A 26,982-nucleotide genomic window follows, 5' to 3' on the forward strand; every position below is an offset into this window, starting at 1 on the left:
TGCTGATACCTTCAATTTCAAATCAGAGAACCTTATAAAAGGAAGAGGTTTGAAAAAAAATGGTCTGACCTAACCCTTCCATTTTATGGATGGTAAATTGAGCCCTCAACTGGAAATTAACTTGCCCAAGGTCAGATAGGTAGGGATGTCCCTGGAACTTGGAGCCATGTGTTCTGTGAACTTTTGAATGCTTAGGTTATTTTTCCTTGAATTTGGGTTGGATCTGCTGATGCCAGTCTTACCTCATGTTCATAGACTCTACACTCTGTTCATTCCCCTCCTATTACAAGTGAGCTCAGATTCTGAACACAGCACTTCTGCTGGGCCCCAGAGCTTCACGTTTCCCTGTTTCTGACTGAGCCCCTGGGCTGGCTCTTTCCTTACCAGACATCTTCCCAGCCCCTCCAACTAGGTAAATTCTTACTACAAAATTTCCTAAGCCTGTCTTGCTTAACCACTGTGGCCATCTCATTGCTGAGATACCACAACTAAACCACAACTTCACAGGTGGCCTCAGGGCTCCTGGATCTACAACTGGACTTTCCAGAACAAATATGTAGCAATTCCAGAGTTTTTCCAGCCATGGCACAGGCCAGGGTGTTCTACTTTTCTATTATGAACCTCGTCTACTGAATATGGTGTGAGGGAAATGCTTTGTTCTTTCTCTAGAGAATACAGATGTTCTTCTAGGATAACCTTCTTATTAGGAAGGATAACAGTAACTTGAAAATTTAAACACGTCCTCTATCATGCAACCAGAGCACCTGACTTGATATTGAAAGTTTTCTTGCCACTAGAAAGCACAAACAAGGACAAATAAGCTGTGGATACACAGTGTGCAACAGTTAGATTTTTCCCTCTGTATTAATAATTGGACTATTGGGTAACCAATATGAGGAAAAAAATAATGTCAAATCCTTTTTTAGCATCATACACTAAAATTCCAGGGGAATTTAGAACAAAGGGACCATAATAAAAGACATATAAATAAGTGTTTATCTAATTTGGGATCATACATATTTTTCTGAGCATGAAAGTAAAGGAAAAAGCCTTAAAGAAACATACTCTCAAATTTAACTGTATATATGCTCATTTCATTACATATAAGTAAAATTAAAAGGTAAATTTCAAGCTAACCAAGCTTTAATAACTTTTCTAAACTAAATCCATAAAACAAAATCAAGGTCATAAGCAAGCAATCACAGGTGATAAATGGCCAAAGAATATAAGAGATTAAGCTTCATCACTAGTGAAATAAAAGCATATAAAGTTGAGATACCAATTTCCCCTATTAAAATAGCAAATATTTTAAAAGACAATAAAAGTAACTCTGGTAAGGACACTAGCACTTTGACACATGCAGTGTTGACAGGAATGTAAAATGATATGGTCTTTCTAGATAGTAACTGGTCAGTATGTAGCAAAATCATTAAAACATGTGTGCCCTTTGGCCCAGAAATTCCAATCAGGGGTTTTTATCCTGAGGAAATTATCAGAGATAACAACCAATATTTATGGACAAGAATGCATATCTAAACATGATTAGATGACTTTAATATAATTTGCATTTATATAATGGGATACTACAAACAGATAAAAATTCTGTTTTTAATTCTCATGTCTCCTGATATATTAGATCAGCTCTAGGATTGGGTTTATATAATCTGAAAAAAGAGGGATGTTTTATAAGCTTGTTGTTTCTAATACTGCCAACCGGAAATTATCTGGACAAAGTCTTTTCTGGTGGGAACAGGCAGAAGTGAGAAGACCTTGCAGATGCGTGGGAGAAAAATTGGGAGGAAAGCATGGATTTTTAAAGATCAAGGAACATTGATTTAGCCATGAGAAAGTGCTTTTAATATAATACAGGGTAGATTTAAAAAAGTATAAAATTATTTGTATACAAAATTCCCAATTTTGTAACAAGTGTGTGTTAAATCTACATGGAGATGTTTACAGGCAGAGAGCTTATCTTTGACTAGTTTTCTAAGTTTTCTACCATAAGCTAATTGGGAATGCAGTATATGTTGTTAAAAAGAAGGAGAGGGAGTAAAGGTGAATAGAAGTTTTCCGGGCCTTACTTGGCTTCCAGCGCCAGAGCGAAGATGCCAGCGGCCAGGGGTGCTGAGGCTGAGGTGCCCGTGTGGGTCTCTGTGCAGTCATTGTGCAGGTCAGCACTGGTCTGGGTGGCATCCGGAAGGGAAGAAATGCAGGAGAACATGTGAGGAGTGTGCCCCGTCCCTGGGGGTTAACCATACCTAAGGCTGCATCTGCTATGATCAGGAAACTCAGCTGATTCGATTCCCTACTTCCTCTTCTAAACCACAGGCGGATGTTTGCCATCTGCTGATATTTTAGTTCACTCTCCTCTATATACAACTTGTCTATAATTCTGGCATCAAGATGCCTTTTCTGGGGATGAAGTACTCCCACTATGAATATTTTCTCTTCTGAGATTCCCAAACGAAATGCTGTCTGTAAAGAAGGGACAGTTTCAAAATCACTGTGAATCATGCTGGCCCATTAATCATCAGGTCCATTGTGTTTAGTCTGGCATATTTAGAAATTCTGCTTCATGCAAAATTCCCTTTAGCCTTCAGATTGACATCTGACTGTCTCTTCAGCACGAGGATGTAGCATCATTCTGATTTTGGCCGCTTGAGCTCCTTGCACAAAATTTGTTTTGTATGTAGTTTACACTCTCTTGATGTAATTTGATGGCCATGAGTTAATGTCCATATTTGCACTATGATGAAAATGGCATTTTTCAAATGAAAGGTGCACTATATTCTGATCTGGTTTCAAATTGTAAAACTGCTACTCAGTAGATGTGTCCCACGGGCACATCACTTGGTTTCCCCATCTGTAGAATGAGGTTGACATTTCCTGATTCATATTCTGAGACTGAAATGAGATCCTGTCTGTGAAAGCATTCTTACACAATATTACTGCACGTAAGGAATTACCCAGGATAATTTTATCTTAATGAAGAGGTTTCCAAGACTGAAGGGAAGAAACCAAAAAAGACTTCCAATCAGTCTGCCTTAAGGACCACAGCATTGCTGGTTGAACAAGTAGTCGGGCCAAAGGATTACTAACAAAACACCCACCCAAGCTCCCGCACTATCGTTTTTAGCTAGAGATTTCAATGTGTGGGAGTGAGGTGTAAAAAAATAATTTGTTCTATTATCACCTCCTTTGGCTTCCCACTTGGAGTCACTGAATTTTTCAAGTTATGGTGGTTCTTCTCCTTAGAGGGCTGCGGAAGCAAGGTTGCCCTTTTTCTCTATTGACGCAAGTAAGCCCCCAGAGATGACTGTGCTGAGGAAGAGGTTTGCGTAAGACAAAGGCTATGTTATTGCAACCGTCTCAAATAGAATCCACCAGCTGTCTCTCCTATGGCTAATTTACCTAAGGAGAGAGCTTTACAAAGATGGAAACTCTTCCTCCTACTTCACAGCACAATAGCTCGGATGAGGGACAGTCTATGAAATGGTGACTGAAATGTGTAACAGGCCACTTACTGAAAAGCAACTCTAGATACCTCTAGGGATGACAAAAGCCAGAGACTCTGAACACAAGTGGGATACATGTCTCATATGCCTCTTTCAAGGGCTATAAAATAGATCTCTCATAAAGATTTTCTGGGTAGAATATCATCATCTATTATTTGAGTAATTAAACATAAGGCATGAGAGGGAGGCCAGTGCTTTTGAGGCTAGAGGTTTACTGTCTAAAGTACAGTTGCAGAAACAGGCAGGGTTCCAGAATAGTGATCCTGTATAGAAAAGAGAACTGGAGATGTTTTTGAGATGCCATTAATAGGAATCTTACATTCCAGTGTCTAATTATTATGAGGTTCACCTACAATCTAATTGAATCATGACCTATTATTTCAAAGAGATTAGAATCTAGATACTTTAGCCAGTGGGTTCTTTCTGTATCAGGAGTTAAACTTGGGGCCATACAGTTTAAAATTAAAAATACTTTTCTTTGTTCTCAAAGCCCCTGGATGGCCCTTCGTCATTGTGCCCTTGAAGGGAAATCCAATAATTGCCCTTGGCAGTCTGACTCATGGAACTGAAGGCACAGCCAAGTGTGGGCTGGAGATGCACTCTGAGCATATAACCTTCCCGAGCTGTTTATTCAGATGCTGAGAAGTTCACCTTGGGGGAAATTTAGACTGTTATTTTCCTGCAGCCCATCCATTCATAGGAGACATAGTTAGTGTATGTTCTGTGTTTTTATCATCTGCTAAAGGGCAAGTTAGACCATATCCATGCTATTAAAGGATCTATAAGTACAAGGGTGGTAAAGCCCCTATAACCCTGAAATCTCCTTTAAGGCTGTTCTCAGGGAGGCATCACACAAGCAGAATAGACATTTGGAATCTTGGCTGTATGTAATGACAACTTAGTGGCTTCCCAGGGCTGGGTTTAAAAATGCTAGAGAGGCAACATCATCTTGGCAGAGGCATCATTATCCTTGAGAGAGAAAACTTCCTACTAGATGCCAGTCTTTCAGGTAAGCAAAGTGTGAATCTCCCCAACTGAGTCATCAAGCTTAAGCAAATCAGTTTACCAAAGGTACTGACGGAAGGATCTTGCTGAAGGCAAACCCTGCTCTCCTACCTAAACAGAGGAGTTGGACAAAAGCAACATACGATTCGCTGGTCGCTGTAATCCCCACTGCTGTACGAGGTGGCCAGGGTGGAGGAGCACTTCTCAGCGTACCAGGGGGACAGGCCTTGCTGGGAGGCGCTGCTGATGGAGATGGTGTAGATGCTGTCTGTGTAGCCGTCACAATCACAGTTATCTCCCTGACGCCCCCCGTTCCCAGAAGCCCAGACGAAGATGGAGCCCTTTCCTTGTCTCCCCTAAAGGAAAAGCCAGACTATATCATATCTATCATCTGTTGGGATCAGTGCCACATCGTCATAAAATTCCCAACAAATACATGCATGGAGTTCTCAGAGACATTTATTTGAAGTCTATTTCAACGTCAGATCCTCCAGCATCCATGCTGGAGATCTCATGAAACTGCATATTACAAACCACTGGGCTATGACTCTGCCCATCCTCCTTCATCTGGGCCCTCTCTGGGATGAGTCTGAGTGAGTGCTTTTCTTTGATTCTTTCTTTTCCTTATCGTAAGGATTCATAATCTGGTCTTTAGCACTCACTCATATGCTTTCACTCTTCCCTTGGTTATGTCACTGCACTTGAATCTTTGAACTTCCTTGTTTTCTGCTTAAATCTTCTGGCTGACTGATAGAATGACAAAATCAGGCATTATTCAGATCTGTTTTGCAGCTGCATTAAAAGGGACTCTTCAATTGAATGAAACTCATCAAGGCTACTCTTTCTATGGCTTCTCAATTTGTACTCTCCAAAGTTTCTACTTTTGTTTTAGCCCGTGCAGAACAAGGCCTTAGAATCCTGGTAAGAATGCAGTAAATGGAGCAACATGATCAAGGCACAAGTATGTACCAGGCATATACAAAGGAGAAAGTAGCAAGTAGCTGTATTAAATGATGTGTCTCTAGAGATTTGAAAGAAGTCTGGGTAGTAGTTTACCTAGTGTAACAATCCAAAAGCAGCAGGAAAATGAGAAAGGACATATCCATAGTACCTTAAAGTAAATATTCCAAGAGTAAAGAATCTCTATTGAATGTCAGACCCAATTAGGGAAAACTCCCTTCACCCTTAACTTGCATTCATCTGAAAAATGATTTGGCTCTCTAAATGTATTTCAAATTGTAAGCAAAAACAAGAAATTCAAAGCCATTTCTTTTGATATAAACTAAGTGTTCTTCCTTTTCCTTCATATCCAAGTGGTCGGGTTTCATTTCAGGTAGATCTATGTTAAGCATCTCACCTGCTTCACACCATATTCAAAAGCCTTCTGGGCTAGTCGGCCAGGGCCTTCCACAGTTTTCCCATCATCATTAGGGCCCCAGCTGGCACTGTAAATATCTACATGTCCAGGATTGAATCCAATTGAACTGGCTTCAATAGCATCAGTCACAATGCCATCCAGCATTCTTATGCCTAAACAGAAAGTCAAACAAAAAACACGTAAGTTGATGTCACCATGAACATGTAGAATGGCAAAATGCTATTAATACTCATTTTAGAAAACACTCTCAAAAGCGTTAAAAAGCAGGTAACCACTGCATGTCTCAAGTGCCTGTGACCAGGCTGCTATGAGCACAGAAGGAAGATATAAGTCATAGCCTCCATAAACTTTGTTATCTGCCCTTTAGAGATAACTATATGCACTAAGCAGTGGTCATGATTGTTACCAATTACAAAATGTCTCCCCTCCCTTCACTACCTCAGTAACTTGAAAATGACAGGATTGCTTTCAGAGGGAGGCAATAAACAGCCCTCCCTTGATGTATCTGTTCATTGACTATACCACAAATGACTGTTGCCCAGCGTATGCCATACAAAGGATTCTGTATGGAACACTGTGCAGCTTAAAAAGATCGACCCACAATAGGAAACTAACAAATAGGGAAAGAACTCTTGTTTCTAAGCACTGATTAAAAATAACCCAGAGGCCATCCTTTTATGTGTTTGCTAAGAAATATTTTCAAGGAACATGCTTCCTTTTCTTCTAAATAATCTCAAGGATGAAATTATTGCCATGGATTTTGCTCCTGAGGGGGAATCATTTTTCATCAGGAGAAAGCACACATGGTAGCTCTTTGTGCTTTTTAACAGGCTGTCACCAATCATCAGACTCATATATTCAAGAGCCAAGAAGGCAAAGGCAATTGAGACAAATACGAGCAGCTACCTGGTTATTCCTGGCTTCAGGATGATAATGTAGTCAAATGCACAGCCTTAGATTTGCACACTATTATTGACTATGGAGCATAGGTAAAAGAATATGTAATTAACATAATTAGCTAAAGTTACACTGATTAAAACAAAATCACTTGAAAATTTATTTTGGAAAAAGAAAAATCACAGCTGTACTTACTAGCTGTGTGATCTTGTGCAAGCCACTCAACCTCTTGTTTCTCAGTGTCTTTTTTTTTTCAGTTTTGAAAAGGGGATGATAGTAGATAGCAGCTTCCATGCATTGAGGATATACTATACGAAGCTACCATTCTACAGGCCTTAAAGATATAGACTCTCTTCTATCTTTATGACAACCATTGAAGGTAGATGCTGTAATTTCCCCCCATTTTACAGGTTGACTATAAGAGAGGGGTAATGACTTGTTCAAGAGAATACAACTTGAGATTGGGGAGCTTGGACTTAAATCCCAGAAATTTGGCACCTAAATCCAACCTGCTAACTAACAGAATAAACCACCTACAGTGTATTATAGGATCAGTGATGGACATACAGTGGTCCCTAATGAATGAAAAGTATTATTAAAAAATTGCATTTGGGACTAGGCCATCAAAGGGTAGAATAATGAAAAATATCTCAGTAGACTTGGAATCAGAAGTCTTGTGTTTTAGTTCTACACTGCCACAAATAGCTGTTACCTTGAGAATCTTGTTTCTGATTACTTCTCAATAAAATGAAGGAGTCAAAAGATTCTCTCACATAGCTACATAGTACATCATGGCTTAAAAAATGAATTCTTTCTCTAAGTGATTACCTAATTTGTGCTTCCATCTTAATTTTCTTTAAACTAACACATCACTTAAAAATAAAAAGGAAAAAAAATCCCATAGCATTTTGACGATGCTAGTATCAAAAGAATCAGAAATGACACCAAGTTTAATAGTATGCTGTATTAGTGATTCCTTATATATGCCAGGATGTGTATTTATTTGATTTCTTAAGAGGAAATCATAATCAAATTAAGCCATTCTTAGGTAGAGTTTGAAGGAGTTTTACTACCATTGACATGTTCTACAGTTGATCTTTTATTTATTTTTTTATTTTTTGAGAGACAGAAGCAGCTCGAGCAGAAGAGGGTCAGAGAGAGAGGGAGACACAGACTGTGAAGCAGGCTCCAGGCTCTGTGCTAGCTGTCAGCATAGAGCCTGACGCAGGGCTTGAACCCACGAACGAAACTGTGAGATCATGACCTGGGCCAAAGCTGGACGCTTACCTGATTGAGCCACCCACGTGCCCCATACAGTTGATCTTTTCTATCATAGTTTTAGAAAACAAACTAAACTCAAAATTTATAGCCTAACTGTGAAAGCCCAAGGTAAGCATAGTGAAAAGAGGAGAGACAATGATCTTATTCTCTGTGAGCCCTGCAGGTCCACTGTCCACCATTCTTCACAGGGACATGGGCCACATCAGTGGGTTCTCTTGCCTTCTCACTGGGCTCAGCCAACAGGCAGGAGGATGGGGGGTGGGAGAATGAGCAACTCATTCCCTGAGATGCTTGTTGCCTAGAAGAAGCTCTCTTGTTATAACTCAGGGCCATAGTTCCTGTATAACGGTTCTTTCCTATGGCCACAGCTTTCTCTCTCCAGTTGCCACTGACTTCTCCTGACCTCTCCTTCCCCTTGCACCTTTAGGCCCAAAGGTTGTCACATCGGCTTTCATTTGTAAGCCCTTGTTGGTTTCCCTTAACTCTTTTTTTTTCAAGTTTTTATTTTAATTCCAGTTAGTAACATACAGCGTTATATTCGTTTCTAGTATACAACCTAGTGATGGCTTCCTTTAAGTCTTGCAAATAGTCTCTTTATTAAACCGCCCGGATGGAACTTACCATATGTTTACCCATAAAGTCACTGACTGAAACAACTAGGGACTCTAGATCTGTGCTGTCAAAGGTAACCTTTGGTGTCTTCATATAATAAGCATGTATTCTTTTAGTTTTTAAGACCATTATTTGTTATAAAATGAAGAACTACAGAATTGAGAGGCAGGGAAAGTCTTTTCCTAAATTTACCTCCTCCTTCTGTTCCCTTAGCAAGCACTCAATAACAAACCCTTGTAAATTAGCATGCAGAGAAAATTAGATTTGGTTCAAAAGCTTTTCAACATTTCCATTTTTCTCCCCACAAAGATGTGCAGGCTATCCTCGGCTACCATTTTGTAGGAATCCAGATCCATCGATTTGTTTGCAAATCATACTTTAGTCCTGCAGCACATTCTACATGGAATTCACTTCTGGGTGTTGAAAGCCCCCCTCCCCACCTCATTTATACCAGGTGATGCAAGACTCAAACTGAAGTGCAGAACTACAGGAGCAAGCCTCTGCTTTACCTCCGACTTTGGAATTGTATGCAACTCCGACCCCACACTTGTGATTATTTGCTTGCATGGCAATTTCTCCTGCACATCTGGTCCCATGTCTGAAGATTAAAAAATATGAATTATAAAACATAAATGAAGGCAAACTGTTGCTTGCACATGAATCCATGGTATATGGCTATATTAACATTTTGTCAACCTTGTTGTGGGTTTCCTTCCCATCAGTATTAGATGAAGTGCAGGTATCAGATGAAGGAGCCAGGTACTAGAGTTGAAGTATGTGATTCAAATTCCAGCTTCTGCCCCTGACTAGTGGTGTGACCTTTGATAAGTCATTTGTCCTCAAGAGTTTTGTTGTAAACATATTAAATAGTGCATGTAGGCAACTTACAAAAGTGTCTGGTATAATGTAAGAATTCAGGAAGCGTTAGCTATGGATACTATCGTGAGCAATTCTGACACTTTCAGAAACCATGGTTTCTATTCCATACTTTTTGGTGAAGTAGCTCCTCACTCCCCCTGTAGTGACTTCCTTGGATTAGGTTATTCTGACCAGTCCTAGTAGGATAAGTAGAACAGAATTCTCCTCTTAAGCCCTCTTGCCTTCCTCTAATGACACACCACCCAACTAAAGCAACTGAGGGTTTTCTGGTACCAAAAGGAGTTTGAGACTCTGATAGTACACTCTAGGCTAATTGGGAAACCAGGGTTCTCCCACAACTCTGATTGGGGCTGGAAGCCTGAACAAGACTGGTTTTATAATCAGGCAGGAGGAAAATCTATGATTTCAGAGTGCCTGATGGAAATAGAGCACTAAAACAGAGCATAGTACACCTTTATAACAGCATTTCTGAAAATCTGGGGGTAATAATTGTCCTTTCCCACCATGATCCTGACCTCAGAGGGTCAATGAGTCAAGAGAACTTTAATGTGAATTTATTTCATGATGTTACTGCATTATGGAAGCACCTGGGTGTTGTGTAAAGTCTTTGGAGGCACTGATATAGAAGAGAGGGGAAGAGTTAGCTCTGAGCAACTCTGTCTGTCAACCAGCTACTTTTAGACACTCTTATATGAGACATCTATTAATTTAGCTCAGCATGGAATATAAAAATTTGAAATTGACTATCCAAAATAATTCTGTTTCACAACATATCTTTTATTTTAAAGTACCAAAGATCATTTCTTGGTCTCCTTTTTCTAAATGATGTTTCTGCTTCTTCATGTTAATACTGGATAGGAATCCTAAGTCAGGACAATATGATTATCTTTTTCTTAAACTTTTATTTATTTTTGAGACAGAATGTGAGCTGGGAAGGCACAGAGAGGGAGGGAGACACAGAGTCTGAAGCAGACTCTAGGCTCTGAGCTGTCAGCACAGAGACCAATGTAGGGCTTGAATTCATGAACCGTGAAATCATCACCTGATCCCAAGTCGGACATTTAACTGACTGAGCCACGCAGGCACCCCTATAATTATCTTTAGTTCAAGGTCTTTCCTAATGTAGCAAAAATCTGCTGCTTTTTTATTTCCTAGCATTTTGTCCTGTTGGCAAATAACACTCCCTCTCTCCTCTTGATTCTTTCATGAGGCTCCTCTTCCCAGCCAGCTTTCAAGGATTGTTACACTTTCTGGGGAAGAGAATTTTAGTCTTTCTCAAAAATCTTCAGCTTTAAGTTCCATGTGAGCCCTGTGGATCTTGCTGCCAGGCAAGATTTCATTTTCTTTTTGAGAATGAAGCTAATTGTAGGCAAGAAGCTAAGAGATGGAGACAGTGACTGGAGTCCTAACAGCATATTATTTGAGCTCCTGGATCTTGGAATGGCTGAAGCTAGACCATTCCTTTCGGTAATTTTTTTTAATGCCCACTTTACTTAATCATTGAGTTAAGATTCTCTCACTTGCAACTGAAACTGTCCTAACCAACATACCCATTCTTTGAGAAATGTATGCACACTGAACACATAAAAGGAAGCTTATGCTTTTTGGTGGATTAACCCTCTTTGCTTTTGTAGAATAAACTGAGTAGTCACCTTCTGGGAAGTGTGTTCATAGAAGTCACCACCACCTGTGTTTCCATTTACACAGAATGGGAACTAAGGCCACAACAGCAAAATCTCTAGCCTGAGCCAACTGAATCCAACTGTTGGCAAACATCCCCAGCACAACACCCCTGTCCTAAAAATGATACAATATGATACCACCTATTATTTCTCTCTCCTTGAATACTGAAAATTATTTTCTTAAAAGGTGCAGTAGGATCATGGTACAAAAAAGGGTTGATGGTTTTCCCTCCCCTTACCCTCACTTCCCACCTCCACACTGTTAGAAAAAGGGAGGGCTTTATCAAAGTGGTACTATGTCATTCTTTGTAGACCTGCAGCTTTTCTTCTTTCCTTAAATTAGGCTCTGAGATAAAAGAACCCTTTATTATCTTAGAACAATGGTAATAACTGGCATTTATACAAATTGATTTTTAAAAAATTATTCCACAGGATAGTTTAAAGACTACTATTATACTGGTTAAAACATCCTTGTCACACATGTTATTTAACTAGAAAAATAATCTGTAATTGGTATTGAAATTCTGAATATAGATTCATGGCAGCTTAATAGTAAGAGTTACCTGCACTTTTGGGATTTTATTATTTAGTGATTCCTCTTTTGATTTGCAGAGGAGAATTCAATACAGCTTCTATTAATCTCATTTACATAGTAATAAAGATGAGCAGCAACACAGATAGTTTAGAGAGATAGTATCATTGGAATTGGGAGATAATAGGTCTCTAACTGCTATAAAGTCCGAGGCAAAATGGAGCCATTCATTTTCTAAACCTAAGGGATTTATTTCTGACAAAATGTTAGGAGGGTAACTCCATTTTCTATTATACCTTTTGATAAATGATAGGGATGCTACCTTTTTGGTTGATAGTCAAGAGGACCCTGAGACATAGTTACTTATTGTGTAATTTTCAAAGAGTAGATCCTGAATTGACTCAGAAAATTGACTTGTCTCTGCTTCTGCTCCTCTTGGTTATTATTCTTGTCATGTCGATTTCTTACTAGAAGGAGGTCTTAATTGCTAAATGAGAAAACTTGATCATCATCATCATCATCATCATCATCATCACCAAAGCAAACACAGCTTTTTCTATGTACCAAATATTATACAAAGCAATTACATATATAAACCTATTTAATCTCCATAATAACCCAACAAAGTAGATATGATTATTATCCCTTTTTAATAGATGACTAAAACTGAGGGACAAAATAAATTAAATAATTTGTTCAAGGTTACCTATGCTCTGGAAACTAAAGAGTTTTTAGGCATAAAATAAGTACCACCATATGGACTACTTCTTTGAAGGCTTTGGACTTCTATGGATTAGGGGAAATGTGGTTTTATAAATACTGGACATGAGACTCCTCCTTTCCAGAGGAGGGGAAAGGGCAATCTGAGTCCTCCTTCTTATGAGTAGAGAAACTCTAGAGAATAGTATTTCACCAAGTATTCAGCTCTCATGCGACCACTACACAATTTATTGTCCACATTGGATCATAGGGCCAAACCTAGAGTATGCTGCCTAGGAAGAAGACTGACACCCCCAGCTAACGGTGTCCTCAGCTGTACCCCTTTGGCTGAGAGCAGATTTCTCTTTTGGTCTTGACCAAGGGGGTGAATTAAGTGTTTTCTTTTTTACTTCATTCTAAGAAGAGTGCCCCTTTCTTCCAAGAAGTTATTGCCCATTTCCTCAGGAAGTTCCTTTCAGGGAGAGTGGAGGGCAAGTGTGTTGTCACCCATTTTGGGAGACAAAATGAAAAATAGAGGCAGAGAGGTAAGTGATTTCCTCAAGGTCACCTTCTTTACTGATAATTGGCAAAGCAATGACCACCAGCCAGGCTAATATTACAAGATCATGCTCCAAAAAAGCACATATTTCTCCTGGCTCTATACTGTTCTGGCTAGAAATATGGCTGCAAGTTTGTCTAGGGTCCCTTCTAGAAGTTCCTGAGATATCCCTCTTTCTTCCAAGGGCACCCCCTTGTGGCTCCTATTGTATTGATACTGGAATATTCTAACTTCAAGGCATTGTTTGCAGTTAACCCTTTTAAGAAATAAACCCTAGAAGTAAATGGTACTGAAAGAAGCAATATCTTGGAACCTGTTCCAAGTCTCCCTTGCCCACAAGGAAGAAATATACACCCAGAAGTTGAGGCCAAGTCCATGAGCCCCAGCTCTCTTCCTGGTTGAATTTCTAGAAAGGGAACTATACAAAGAAACAACTTTAGGTCACCATTACTGCACCTGCTACATAGGAGTTCTGAGTAAGAATAAGAAAGAAAGGAAGAGGGAAAGAAGAAGAAAGATAGCAAGAGAGAACTCCATTGACCCAAGTTGGGTAATAGCACAGAGAGAAAAAGGAACCACTTTCTGTAGCATCTTTCCATCCTATTTGTAGCAACATGCCCTGATTTTGCCTTGGCTTTGATCTCTTTTGGTGCAAGTCTCATCTCGGTAGAGCAAATGAAGAAGAAAGTATGAAAGTCTTCTTGAAGTTATGAAGATAATATGTGCAAAGATGAGTTCTCACTTGGGCATGGACATTTGAGGCCATGTGACTAGAGGGTGTAGTTTCTTTGCAGCTAGGAAAGAAGGTTAAAAAGTCCCTTGTCTCTGGATTTTATCTGGCCTCTTGCTTTGACAGGCCTGGCTCTTGCCCTCCTTCATCACACTGTGGCTGCTATGAAGAATTATTTTAGGAGTCAGAAGATAATTCTCTTTCTCTTCCTTTTAGTTTTAGAATCCCCAGCAGAAACTCTTGGAAAGGCTACTGACTAGTCCAATGCTCCAGAAAAAGTGTTAGATTTGAGGGCCAGGCCTCAGAGCATATCTGGCCATGCTTTTCTGAGGGAACTGGTGATCATGGCCATGGCCACTAAAAGAAGTCATGGGGCACTGTTATCATTGTCTTCTATTTTTATTTTCACAACTAGTATCATTTACTAGTAGTAAAGCATTCATAGAGGAATTGGGTTTGGGAGGGTGGGCTGGATGATTTTATTCTTTATGATCCAAACATTCTTTCTAAAACTATAACTATTCAGTGCCATTTGAGGGGAGCATTTTACATCATAAGAAGAAAATTTAATTGAAATATGGTCCTGCACACCAAAAGAAATATAAAAATAGAAGCATTGGTTTCTGTTTTAAAAGCAACTAAATATTATGATATGGATTGGTATGCATGAAAACTTTTCCAAGAACTGAAATATGGATCATATTTATTGTGTAATTTTCTCAAATTAGATAAAAGCATTTTAAAGTACTTATCCCCCCCATCCACATTTACTCACTTGTTCTCATTTGTGGGATCATAACGGGGAAATGGATCATGGTCATTATCGTTAAAATCATAACTAGCCTCTGGATCCTAAAGAGAATAAAAATAACCCTGTAGCATCATTTTAAAAAGTCAGCACCTCCCAAGTCTTTTCCCCCTACCCCTTCCATCCTGGCTGATGGCTCATAGGTCTGCAGTCTGGCCCACTTGCTTATCATTTATTATGTCCATAAACTAGGCAGAGATGATGTACACAGGAAAGTGAGCAGGCATCCAATTATCAGTGAATGTCACCAAACCTGTAGCTCATTGAAGTTCATAGTATATTAGAACCAGAAGGAACCAGAGTTAACTTATTTCAACTACCTCATTTTTTAAAGGAGAAAACTGAGACCCAGAAAAGTTGGATGACTTAACTAAGCTATATAGCTAGTTATCAACACCTGGACACTCATCTTTCTTATGATTACAGATACAAATAGGTGACTGTGGGGTGGGGCTCAGGTCCACAGGGTCTCTTCAGCCTTCCCAATTATACTAAGCATGTGATTTAATTAAAGAAAGTGTGCTTGAAATTTAAGGCAATATTCTAGGTCCCACTTCCTTTTCCAACCAGATTTCTACACTTAAACATCTCCCATATAGGAAATCTACTACTACTATAGCCTCTTCTCTACATTTTCCATATCTTTCAATAATTCCTACTTTCTACTAATCTTTTTCATCCCTTCTTTTTCTTACATTTTCCTTTGCTCTTTGGCTAGGGAATTTGGAATGAATAGAAAGGATGAGAGAAACAGGTAGTACAATCTTAAAGATGAAATACTGAACTAAAGACTTAAGATATCACATAGAACTCAACAATTAAGTAAATAGTTTTCATTTACTTATTTCTATTTATTATAAACTTTTATTTTCTCAGACTGCCATTTTTGAATTATGTGGTATACATATTTGAATTTGCATTGAAGGAATCACATTCATATAATTGCATAATATTAGAGATATTCACCTATAACGAATGTGAGGAAGAAGACAATGAAAAATGATCGAAGGCATTATTCTTGAGTTGATTGCTTTAATGCCCCAGATACTGAGTGATATAGAGTCTGAATGGCCTTTAATAATTTAATCGCTAAAAGTGGGTCCACTGAATTCTTAAAGTGCCCACTGATACAAAAAAAAATTCGTATGTACTGGCATGAGGGTGAGGGAAATAGGGAAACCTTAGCCCATAATTCCTAGGGCCAACAACAGAGAAGTCTTCCACTTGAAGAAAGAAAAGCCTTAGCTATATGTCTGTGTAGCAGCTCCTTAAGTTACTGTCATGGGAGGGCCCAGACTCACATAATTGGCATAGATGTCTGTATGATTCCACTCCAAACCATCATCCAGTACTGTGATAACAACTCCTTTGCCTGTGATGCCTTTTTGCCAAACAGGTATCACATGGAGATCCAGCTTGGGCAGGGCTGCAGTCATCCTAGTATCTTGCTGGTAAAGAAAAACAAAGAATTGGTAAAATCATAGTTTGCTTCCTGCGAAATGAAAACTGAAGGTCTAGTCTGGAGATCCATCTTTCTTTTTCCTAAGGTCACTCTACTTTTAGGAAGAATGCAATTAGGTGAAATAAAAAATAAAGTTGATGGCAGGGCAAAGTGAATCATCAGAGTGCTGTTCTTTTCCCAGTTGTTCCAGTGGAAAATCCCTCAAAAGGATGAATCACACTGTGCCCCTTATCACTGAGCAACATGGCTTCTAAGAAGTTGATCCTTAAGTTTCATCCACTTATAGTGATATTCTCAAGCTTTTTATCTACCAAACTTTTCTGTGATGTCCCATATTTCCATCTCTCCCAAAATCCTGAGCCTCCCTTGACACCACTGAAGCTACTTTGTATCATTTGGTTCACAGTTATTCATGGATGTTTTAATAACTTTTCTGAAAGAAAAAGCAGAAACTGGAATCCCCAGGAGGTCGCTCTCTCACCAAGACCTGCAATTTTTTTATTTTTTATTTTTTAATGTTTTTTTATTTATTTTGATACAAAGAGAGACAGAGCATGAGAGGGGGAGGGGCAGAGAGAGAGAAGGAGACACAGAACCAGAAGCAGGCTCCAGGCTCTGAGCTAGCTGTCAGCACAGAGCCCGATGCGGGGCTCGAACCCACGAATGTGAGATCTGACCTGAGCCGAAGTCGGAGGCTTAACCGACTGAGCCACCCAGGCGCCCCAAGACCTGCAATTTAATTGCCCATTTTTAAGTATGAGTGATTTAGAGATTAAGTATCTATGAAAGGAGATGTGGAGTTTTCTTTTTTCAGATAAATTTTCTGATAGTTACAGAGCATGGAACTTTAAGGGAGAACAGCTAAACACCAAGGGAATAGAGATATGAGCTTGGGAAAGCATATTAGGGAGATGCTTTAGAAAAATGCTAGGTTTCTGGTAGAGAGGATAGTAGGAAATTTATAAATAATAACAGCTAAAAATGTCTGAATGAATTGCCCCCTGGCTGATGCCTCTCAGAAAGAAGTAGGGGACATCTCTTAACTTACTAGGCCAATATGAAGCTGAATTACAGGAAGCTGGAACTACACATAGATTTTTGGCCAAAGCCAGAGAAGACCTCTGTGTCAGTTGCAAGAACAATCCTACAGTGTGGTTGTTAAGAGTAATGCCTCTGGAGCCATGAATTATGGCCCCACCACTAGTAACCATATGATTTTGGCAAGTTACTCAACCTGCCCATGTCTCTGTTTCTTCATCTGCAAAATGGGTACAAACATCAGAGCTACAATATAATGTGATAATTAAATTAATTCATGTCAAATACTTCGAATAGTATTTGGCATCATCAATACACAAATGTTAGTTAATGTGTTTCTTTAATTGCAATGAGCAAGTACTGCCTAAGTCAAGAGAATGTCAAGAAGAATTGATTCCTTTTCCCATCCTTTATGCAATAAGGATGTGTAAGCCTTAGCTTATTGTTGTCATGAAAATTTATCTTTTATAACATTCTCAACAAAAAAACACTTCTATCAATATGTATGGCTTCCATAGTGGCTTAATATTAAAACAGAATTGAGAATATTCTGCAGGCAAGAAGGAACACTTAAAATTTCTCTACTCATCACTCATATACTGATAAAGATTTGGAATCTTAAAAGCAAAACACTTTATAAGTCTAGACATCTGCATGTAAATGTCTTGCCTCTCCTTGTGTTTCTTCCTTTAGCTTAATTGAGAAATTCTCACTTGTTAGCATATAAGAATTTCCACTCAAAGCCTTATATAATGAATTATGTCCATTGTACCCTTTGGATGATTTAAAGGTTCTCAAGAGTAACTGACCAAATGTAATTTTTGCCACCAGTACTGTTTTTGAAACCCTTAACTTGCAAGACACAATTCTGCACTTACTCCAGATAAGAAAGTAGCAACCTTTCTTCTCTTCATAGCAGCTCTCCTGGACCATAGTTTTTATAGCAGCTAAATATCTGTTTCAGATATTTTCACCTAGTGCAACAGGAGATCCAGATCATGGAAGTTCCCATCAGCCCTAATTTCCAGGTAACATAGCCCTCTGTTGAATTCTCCATCATTAAAAAAAAAAAATCTGTTTTGAGTTAACAATATAAATAGCCCAGGTCTTACACAGTCTTTTTGGAAGTACTTACCAAGTACCACTGCTGATGCCACATTGGATCATTGAAGAGATTTATTACTGAGTCTCTTAGAACTGAACGCTTACTTCTCTCTTTTTCATATTGTTGTTCAGCCCATATCACCTACAAGGAGTTACAAGAAATATTCATAGCAAGAAAATCAGCAGTCAGATACCCATCTCTGTGTAAGCACCTTCCCTCTAACTAGTTCCAGTACCCTCCCCATCAGAGGTGAGGCAGCTCTAAATGTTTGCATTTGACTACAGATAAAACTGGAAGCTCAGTGGGAAGATGAGATTGCCCACTGGGCTGTAGGGGATGAACATTTCCTCTATTACAGTAAACTGTACTTTTAAGGGGAGGAGAATGAATCCATGAAGTGATGATTTCTTCAAATTATTTATGCTGTGATTCCAGTGGAAATAAAAGTTCAGCCTACTTTCTTCACCAAATGGACCATAATACCCATTTTTTTATTGAGGTCTCAGAGTTTTGTAGCTGAAAATTTGTCCATTTTCAAGGAATGAGTCAACAAGCTAAGATATTCCAGAGACTACTGTTATGGGGCTCTTACAGCTTAATTTCTCTTTCTTTACATGCAAAAGGTAGAAATTGCAAATGTTATGCATGATAAGAAAGGTGTTTTATCTTTGCAAATCTGAAACTCTGGCTCCTCTGTACTTCTACCTCCTGCTTAAGAGTGTTTAATAGGAGAAACAGATCCAGGGTGATGAATGAGTACTACTGACCAGGCACACTTGCCATTAATTTAGTCTCATGTATTATGCATAGAGATCTGACAATACAAAAATTGCCTTCCCCACATTTATGGCATAATCCTGTTATGCTTGAGACCCTGAGGGGGAGGGACTGCCTGTGGTTATATTCATTATGAGATAATACCATGCTTCTATTTCGCTGGGCAACTTGACTCTTTCCTACCCAAAAACATTTTCTCTGTTATACACATGATGAAAGTCCAGTGTCTGGTGGGATGTTGTTAATGTGAGAACAATCTGACATGAGTCAGATCCAAAAACAAAAACTAAAAAATAAGTTTTAGGTAATGAACAAAACTATCCACCAATACTGTCCTGAATTTTTAATTAGAAAAATCTACTGCAAACCTATAATAAATATTGGGAGGGATGTCAAAGCTAGAAATTAGTCACTATAATTTATTTTTAAAGAGTCTGTATGTTCAAGCCTAATTGTTTTGGCTTAAAATACCTCAATGCTTGGAATATACTGCCTGTCATCTGAGTTGGTCTTTGGAAGCTGGCTGCTAGGGAACAAGTACTAATCTTTGATGGAGAGAGTCACTTGCAATTGGAGATTTCATGAACAGACTTGTAAAGATAGCCTATTGCTGCATTACAGAGGGCTGATTTGAAAGAATATTATCCTCCATCAAAAAAAAGAGCAATAAAATGAAAATCAAAAGCAATTTTTTAAAAAATGGAATATAAGAAGAGGCACTCTGCCATTTGATTAGATAAACATCCAATTGTTGGAAACAGTGTTATGATTAATGTCATTAACTCCAAATCCTATATTAATCTCTATAAGAACAGACCAAATGGAATAGAAGAAATTAGTAGTGTCTTTCTATTATGAATATAATAGGTATCATGTACTTAATAAATAATCTTTTTGACTTGGGAAGAGCATTAAAGATCATCTAGTCCAACTTTCCACTATTAGCTTCTATGGGTTCTTGTATTTTACCTAAAATAAAGTTATTCTAAGGATAATTTTTCAAAATATTATATACACTCCCTTTTTTATGAAGTTATATCGCAGACTAAGCTCTTAGCTTTTCTTCATTATCCCTGAGATTTTCCCCTCCAAATCAACTATTAAACAATATCTAAAGAATAGACTTGGGCCATCTGTTCACTTTAGTGAGACACTTGCAGTAATAATAACAGGTAAGCTCCATTCTGTCCAATTTTCTTCTGTGAATATGAAAAGGGAGTTAGTTTGACTTCCTTGTGCATTAATGCATTTAGGCATATAGGCAGACAAAGAAATCTCTTTCTTGCTATGCCCAAGGACTAAGCTTAGCCAGAGTCTTGGAAGTTGTCCTACTTTAAAGAGCCCATGCAATGGGTAATTTGCTTTGGGATGGCAAAAGGAAGACTTCACTGGACAAGAAACTTTTCAAGTAATGTCGAGTCTCTGATTCAGTCTCATATATCTAGCCATTAACCTGACTAAAAGCTAGCCTTGGGTGTATAGGAGCTGTGTGTCGCTGTCCATGGTACTCACCCAGCATTCTTTGCCTGGATGTGGTTGCTGATAACCCAGGCCCAGTCATTCCTTACCCTCATAATTTGTCTTTTTATTATTCCTTTTAAAATTCTATCAGTTTTGGAACAAATAAAATAGAAAATTATTTCACAGGGTTTATAATTCCATGTACTTTAAACAGTTCTATCACCTTTCTGTACTTATGTGTTTTTTTTAATGTTTTATTTATTTTTGAAACAGAGAGAGACAGAGCATGAGCAGGGAGGGGCAGAGAGAGAGGGAGACACAGAATCGGAAGCAGGCTCTAGGCTAGCTGTCAGCACAGAGCCCAACGCGGGGCTCGAACCCACGAATGTGAGATCATGACCTGAGCCGAAGTCAGAGGCTCAACCGACTGAGCCACCCAGGCTCCCCTGTACTTATGTTTTATTTCCAAGCTGAAAGGATGTATTCTATCTCTCACAAAGCTTCCATAACTCTCTAGAGTGTCCTCGGCAACAGAAATTATGATAACAGAAAACAGGCCAGCCAGGATAAATTTCTACCAGTATGGCACATTCTTGAGAAAATGCAACATTGTGTATGCAAATTTCAATACTCCTGATATAGTCAACATTTCTATTGAAAGATTTGCTGACCTCAAAAACGGACTTCAAACATCAATAGGTACATTAGGTATACATTCAAATTGTCCTCACACTATTTACCTACAATCATTCTAGTCATTTCCTGCTCTTGCCTAATCATTGAATATATATACAAACTAGGATAAAAAGAAATCAAATGCTTTCAGTGAAACAATACAATACTTGTGGGAATATTTGGCTCATGAAGGCATGGATTTAAAGTTCCCTCATAAACACTAGTTCTCCATAAAATGAAACTCAAGACATATCAGAATGTGTTTTTGGTTATTCTGAAATGTTATTAAAATCAATGATCATGTATTAAATTTCTTTGGCATCCCCATATTGGATATTAAAGTGCTTGGTACATAATAGGAATATAATAACAGGTTGTTAATTGATTATATTGACAAACATTTTTATTAGAGCTGCCACCTAATTTTCACCATTCACTTTCATACTCTTAGACTAGAATTGTGAGTTGGTATATTTAAACATATTATTTATAAAATATAAATTTTAACTCAGCCTATCCAATCCAGTTATTATAATGTGCAATTATAATGCTATGGAAATAATAAGAAACACTAGAGATAAATATTTGTGATCACAATAAAAAATATTCATATTTTCTAAGTGCTCTTTGTTGGAAATCATAAAGCAGGTAAGTCAGGTTACCGGTTTGAAGACAAATGCACACTTACACGATCATCATCAGATAATCTCTTAGTAATATGAAGGGCACTCCTTCGAGACCTTCGGGGATGGTTTTTATGTTTGAATAAGTAGTGATTTTCAAGTGATCCAATCTGTAAAAAAATAAATAAATAAAATAAAAATTCACTTTCCAAAATAAGTATATATGGGTTAGCTTGTAACCCAAGTAACTTAGAGACAGGCAATTTTTATTAAGCCCATGTATTGTTCTTGAAGTCAACTTTTATTTCTTTATGAGAAAAACACTGATAGAAGCCTTCCCTCTCTTGTCATTGTGTTGAGTGAGAGGAGCTCACAATATTATCACTTGAGCTCATGGTATATTTGGGCACTAGTGATCATTCTTTTTCACAGATTTTAGAAGAACTACAGTTGATTTTCTGTGAGACAATATTGTGTGGATAGACATTTCTTTTAAAAATACCCATTTTGTCAAATTTATCCTGGAGAAGAATAATTTGTGGAAAGCTGACAAACCCTTCGAATACTATATATGGTCAGTGTTACATCCAGCTAAAATGACTTGTTGTTGTAAAATATAGCCATTGAATCTGTAGTGATAATTGTTGTAAGCTACTAGTAGAGACCATTTGACTTTACACTAGTTCAAGGCTTTCCATTCATGGAGTTGGAGAGAGAGAAGAGTAGCCATAAGAAAAGATCACCAGTGCTTAACTCTTTTTCTGCTATGAACTGGTTTGCTTCTGGTCACCTCTTTAATTCTAGCTTTATCCTGAGGATTTCAGGAACTCAGAATAGTAATGCTAAATTGCTGTAAACAGAGGGAGAAATAAACAGAATCAAGAAAGCACTGTCTTTTGCAAAGAATTATTTTTAAAAAATGTTTGTTAGTAGTACTATTTTATCTAGAAATGGCTAGAGAAAATATAACATATGCAAATAATATGTAAATATAGGGGACCCCCCCCCAGTATTTCTTAAAACTTCTTGTGATCATTCCATCTCTTCTTTGAAGATCCTACAAAGAATGCTGATTTATCATTTTTTGGTTTGGGGACTTATAATTTTGAAAGCAATTCCCATAATGAATGGTCCAGGTTAGGATATATGTGTGGGACTAACAGGGAGAAGAAAAAAATGGATTTTTTTTGTTCTCTTAGCCAATCTCTTTCCACACAGTTACCAGTGCTATTTAACAGCCCAAAGTATATAGGATTTGGTCCCCAGCTCTTCTCCTATAGGATGCACAAGATTTCCACGATGCCCACAGTAGCTACCAGTACAATTTCACCTACTGCTTGCACTCTCTTTAGATTCCAACAATTCCCTGCAGTTTCTTCTAAGCTGCTTTCTTTGTATCTCCTGGGTTTCCCACAATCTGGTTTCTTTGCCTTAAGTGCCTTCTCCAATCTCAACATGTTCTCCTGTGAACCTTTGACTCTTCTTCCTAAATTCTGTGCAAATGTTTCTCCACTGGGCTGTCATTTTTCACTCCTCCCCAATTCCCTTCCATCTTCAATCCCTCCATCAACAAACATTAAGAATCCAGGTGCAACCTCTATTACACCAAATTACATGCAATTCTAATTATTTGTTCCTAAACCAGTCTCCTCTAGATTCTTGATTCTTTGAAAGTTTCTTTTCCTCCTATTATTCCTCATCTCCTAACACAGAGCCTGGCACAGAGCAAAGTCTGGGGAAAAGCAAAAAGTCTTGGTCTGCTACTGGGACATGGAAAAGTCAATCTGCCTATTGACTTTCTGCTGGGCATTTTAAAGACAATTTAGCTCATGAAATTGGAGAAGGAAGCCTCTGGCAAAGACAGCCGTATTCCCCAGCGAATTTGATCTATGGGTTCGCCAACGCCTACACCGATTACTCATCTGTGACTTCAGCGGCCTCTCTACAACCACCTCCAGAAAAAACGCGCCAAAATGTTTTACAACTCCCTCCTCCCCCGCTTTGAAAGCACAATTCCAAGGCAAGGGGGAAAGGCTTGATTCTGAGCCGAAGAAAAGGAAAGCTTAGAAATACACTCCCTGGGGTTTCGCGGGAATCCCACACCTAAACTGTCACTGTCACCATGCCTTAACGATCCTACCCTTCCCCCCAGCTATCTATTAAACCAGCTTTCATTTGGACAGTCAAGTTTTTATCACAAACTGAAATCCTCAGGGAAGCTATTAGGCATTTGGCTGAGGAACAAGAAAGAAAGATAACCTTTTCCCACAGTTATTTTGGCAGCTTGGCCCGTCAGGGAGACTGACCCAGCAAAGTTGTGAACCTCGGACTTTACAAGTTCCCGGTGAGGACTCGCACTTCCCAGAAGAGGCGCAGAGAACTGGTCCCCTGTCTTTCACCCATCTCTTCTCCCATCGGCTCCCCATACCATTCCGCAGGCCCCCAGTCTCTAGATCTCGAGTCCCTACCGCTGGCGCTCTCCCAACTCCCCGGGTGTGCCCAAAAGGCTGCCGGCGGACATCGCCAAGCCTGCTTGACCCCATGCATCAGGACTTGGATCTGCTGCTGCCATATTGAAAAAAAGGAAGCAGCCGGATCCTGACGCAGAGAGCAGCTGCGTCCCAGGAGACAGAACGGAAAGCCTCTCCCCGGGCGCTTGGTCTGTAAGAGCCTGCGTGCATCTCAAGTTCGGTGAACAAGTATGGAGGGATTTGTCTCCCAAACCACGCGGGAATGGATTTAAATGCCAAAGCGGACGGCAGCAAGAATAAGCTCTACCCAGCCGCAGCGGCTTCGTTCTGCCTGGCTGCTTCCAGCCCAAACAATAAATAATGCAAGCCTTTTTTTTTTTTTTTTTTTTTCTTCAAGCGCGCCGGGGGCGAGAGCTGCAGAAGCTCCTGCTTTTTGTCCCTGGGCTTAGGAGAGTGCGACTTGGGGCTCCCACTTGGGAGATAGCGCTTCAGTCCCGCCAGTCCCTTTGGACCCCAGAAAGTTTCTGGAAAGTGCAAACTCTTACCTGACCCAAAAGGTCATAGCCCAGCTCCTCCGCTATGGCTGAAGCTGCCTCGGGTCCCCCGGGGATCTCTGCTGCCCATTCATTCACAAACTGCCTCTTCGCTTTTACACTGTTCAATGCATACCAAGCGCAAAAGAGAGCGACAGCAGTACACTGCAGAGTCCAGGTTCTTTGCTTCATGGCTCACACACTCGCTCTCACACAAGTCGAAAGGAGACGTGGAAAAGAAGCAAGAAAGAAGAAAACCCAGAAAGACTCGCCCTTTTCACCCTCGGACTCTAGATCACTTCTCGCTCAGGGCTGCTCAGCGAGGAGATAGGAGGCGCGCGAGTAGAGGCTGGGCGGTGGCGAGCGCTCTTTGGTCTCCCGGCTGAGTGGAGCCCCAGCCCTTCCTAGCCGGAATGGAAATGAGTGTTTACACGTCAAATCGACGAAAGCCATCTCTTGACGTCAGATCTACCTGGACTAAGATCTAGATGGTATTCCCGGCGGGGTGGAGAAGCAGCTAAAATAAGCATCGAAGGATTAAGAAAAGGAAGGAACCGTTTGCTGGGATCAGTTAAGTCGGCTCCCTGATTGACTGTAAATTCTGTAGCTATGAGAAACACCTTCACTTCACTAAGAGAAGTGCCCCCATTTAATGTAACTACTAAGAACCAAAGGCTGGGAGTTAAGCACACTTTCCCGCCCTTCTGACCGTTTTCTTTATATTTACTTAATTATTGCATGAGTTGGAGGGAGGGCAAGAGGTGAATTCTTAAAATAGCTTTGGGTATATCAGCACCTACAGGGAAGAACAGCAGTCTTTAATCCGAAATTGGACAGAGGCTGGTAGAGAGGAGGAAAGCTTCTATTGCCCAGATTCTGATCTAAATTGCCTAAGAAAATCAGCATTCAGGAAGACATTGTTAAAGCCATACTTTTAAACATATATTTTAAAATATTGAAACCACCTTAAAAAACAAGTTTACTTCTTCCTCTGTTTCTCAAATCAGTAAAACAATATCTAGAATTCTATTCTAGATATTGCAAAGCCTAGCATCACCCCTTTTTACTGTGCTTATCTGAAAATTAGTGACATGATTTTTAACAGAAAATTATTTTATTTATCCATCAACAAGGGGGTCTAGGAACCCAAACACTGTTCTGTTAACTCAGGAAGAGAAAGTGCAGGTTTTATTAACTCTGAACTTTCCTTTTTCCTTCAGTAAAGATCTTCACTTTGGTGTTAAACTGAAGCTGTGCCATTATTTTTCCATAAAATGCACAGTGTCATTTTGTGGAAGAATGTTTTTTCCTGGAAAGAGAAAAAGCAGAAGTCTAAATGACCCCCTTGCAATCCTTCCCCCGGAAATGAATTCAGTCTACCGTAGTTGAGCCTATTTTGATCCTGAGGGCTTGAGTTGTGTGGAAATTGCCTGGTGTGTGGTATTCAGCACCAAGGAATGGACAGCGCCACACGTTTCTGTGATCCCTGCTGTCTCTCCTTTGGAGCCTCAAAAACTGCTGTCGTTTTGCAACTAGCCACAATCAAGCTGTTTCTCATTTGATCTGTATCCTTCCCCTCTTTTAAATAGAACACTAGGAAATTGACTGCAGGGGGGAAGTGTGGTTAGGTTCATGATCGTGACTACTTGTGTCGAGCTCCCAGAGCGTGTTGGACTCATCCCAGAAGTGTAACAGTGGAGGGTTAAAAGTTTTGTCTGCGAAAGGTTTTTCTTCTCTTTTATTTTATTTTTTCTTTTTCCTTTTTTTCTCTCCTCCTCCTCCTCCTCCTCCTCCTCCTCCTCCTCCTCCTCCTCCTCCTTCTTCTTCCTTTCTTCTTCTTCTTCTTTTTTTTTTTTTTTTTTTATAAAGCTCCCAACCACCGGGGGGCGCAGCTTATTATAGAGAAAGAAGAAAAGGGATAAGATTGGATAGAAGGCATATGAGATTGAGGAAAAAGGAAGTGAGAGATATTCTATACAGAAAGTAAATGAGACTTGGTGGAGGGTGAGATGGAATAGTGCTAATTCTTCATTTGCTCTCATGTTTGCAAAAATGTAGACTAGGTTGATAATTTCTTTAAACATAAAGCTACTCAACGAAAGCAAATGCCAATGTTAATAAGCTATGTGATCCAGTTAAGTGTACAATAATAATGTGTAACTCTCACATGAGATGTGGAATGCACTCAGATTACTAGATCTTCTGTCTTCTGTAAATTCACATGTGTGAGTGTTGATGGCAGGCTGAGCTTTCTTTTTCT

General features: G+C 39.3%; 1 protein-coding gene across 1 annotated transcript in view; it reads right to left on the reverse strand.

The window, feature by feature from the left end:
- PCSK1 (proprotein convertase subtilisin/kexin type 1) overlaps window positions 1–24,962 on the reverse strand; it is a 43,070-nt gene extending 18,108 nt beyond the window's left edge. Inside the window, exons 1-9 of the mRNA XM_029942631.1 lie at window positions 24,735–24,962; window positions 21,784–21,888; window positions 18,213–18,323; window positions 15,879–16,025; window positions 14,545–14,621; window positions 9,198–9,286; window positions 5,878–6,050; window positions 4,664–4,876; window positions 2,082–2,182 (exon numbers count right to left, since the gene is read on the reverse strand). Coding sequence (XP_029798491.1) covers window positions 2,082–2,182; window positions 4,664–4,876; window positions 5,878–6,050; window positions 9,198–9,286; window positions 14,545–14,621; window positions 15,879–16,025; window positions 18,213–18,323; window positions 21,784–21,888; window positions 24,735–24,914 — 1,196 coding nt within the window. The 5' untranslated portion in view covers window positions 24,915–24,962. The remainder of the gene's footprint in view (window positions 1–2,081; window positions 2,183–4,663; window positions 4,877–5,877; window positions 6,051–9,197; window positions 9,287–14,544; window positions 14,622–15,878; window positions 16,026–18,212; window positions 18,324–21,783; window positions 21,889–24,734) is intronic.
- Between the last annotated feature and the right edge of the window lie 2,020 nt (window positions 24,963–26,982).

This window comes from Suricata suricatta, chromosome 6, assembly GCF_006229205.1.
Source record: "Suricata suricatta isolate VVHF042 chromosome 6, meerkat_22Aug2017_6uvM2_HiC, whole genome shotgun sequence".
NCBI classification, from domain to species: Eukaryota; Metazoa; Chordata; class Mammalia; order Carnivora; family Herpestidae; genus Suricata; species Suricata suricatta.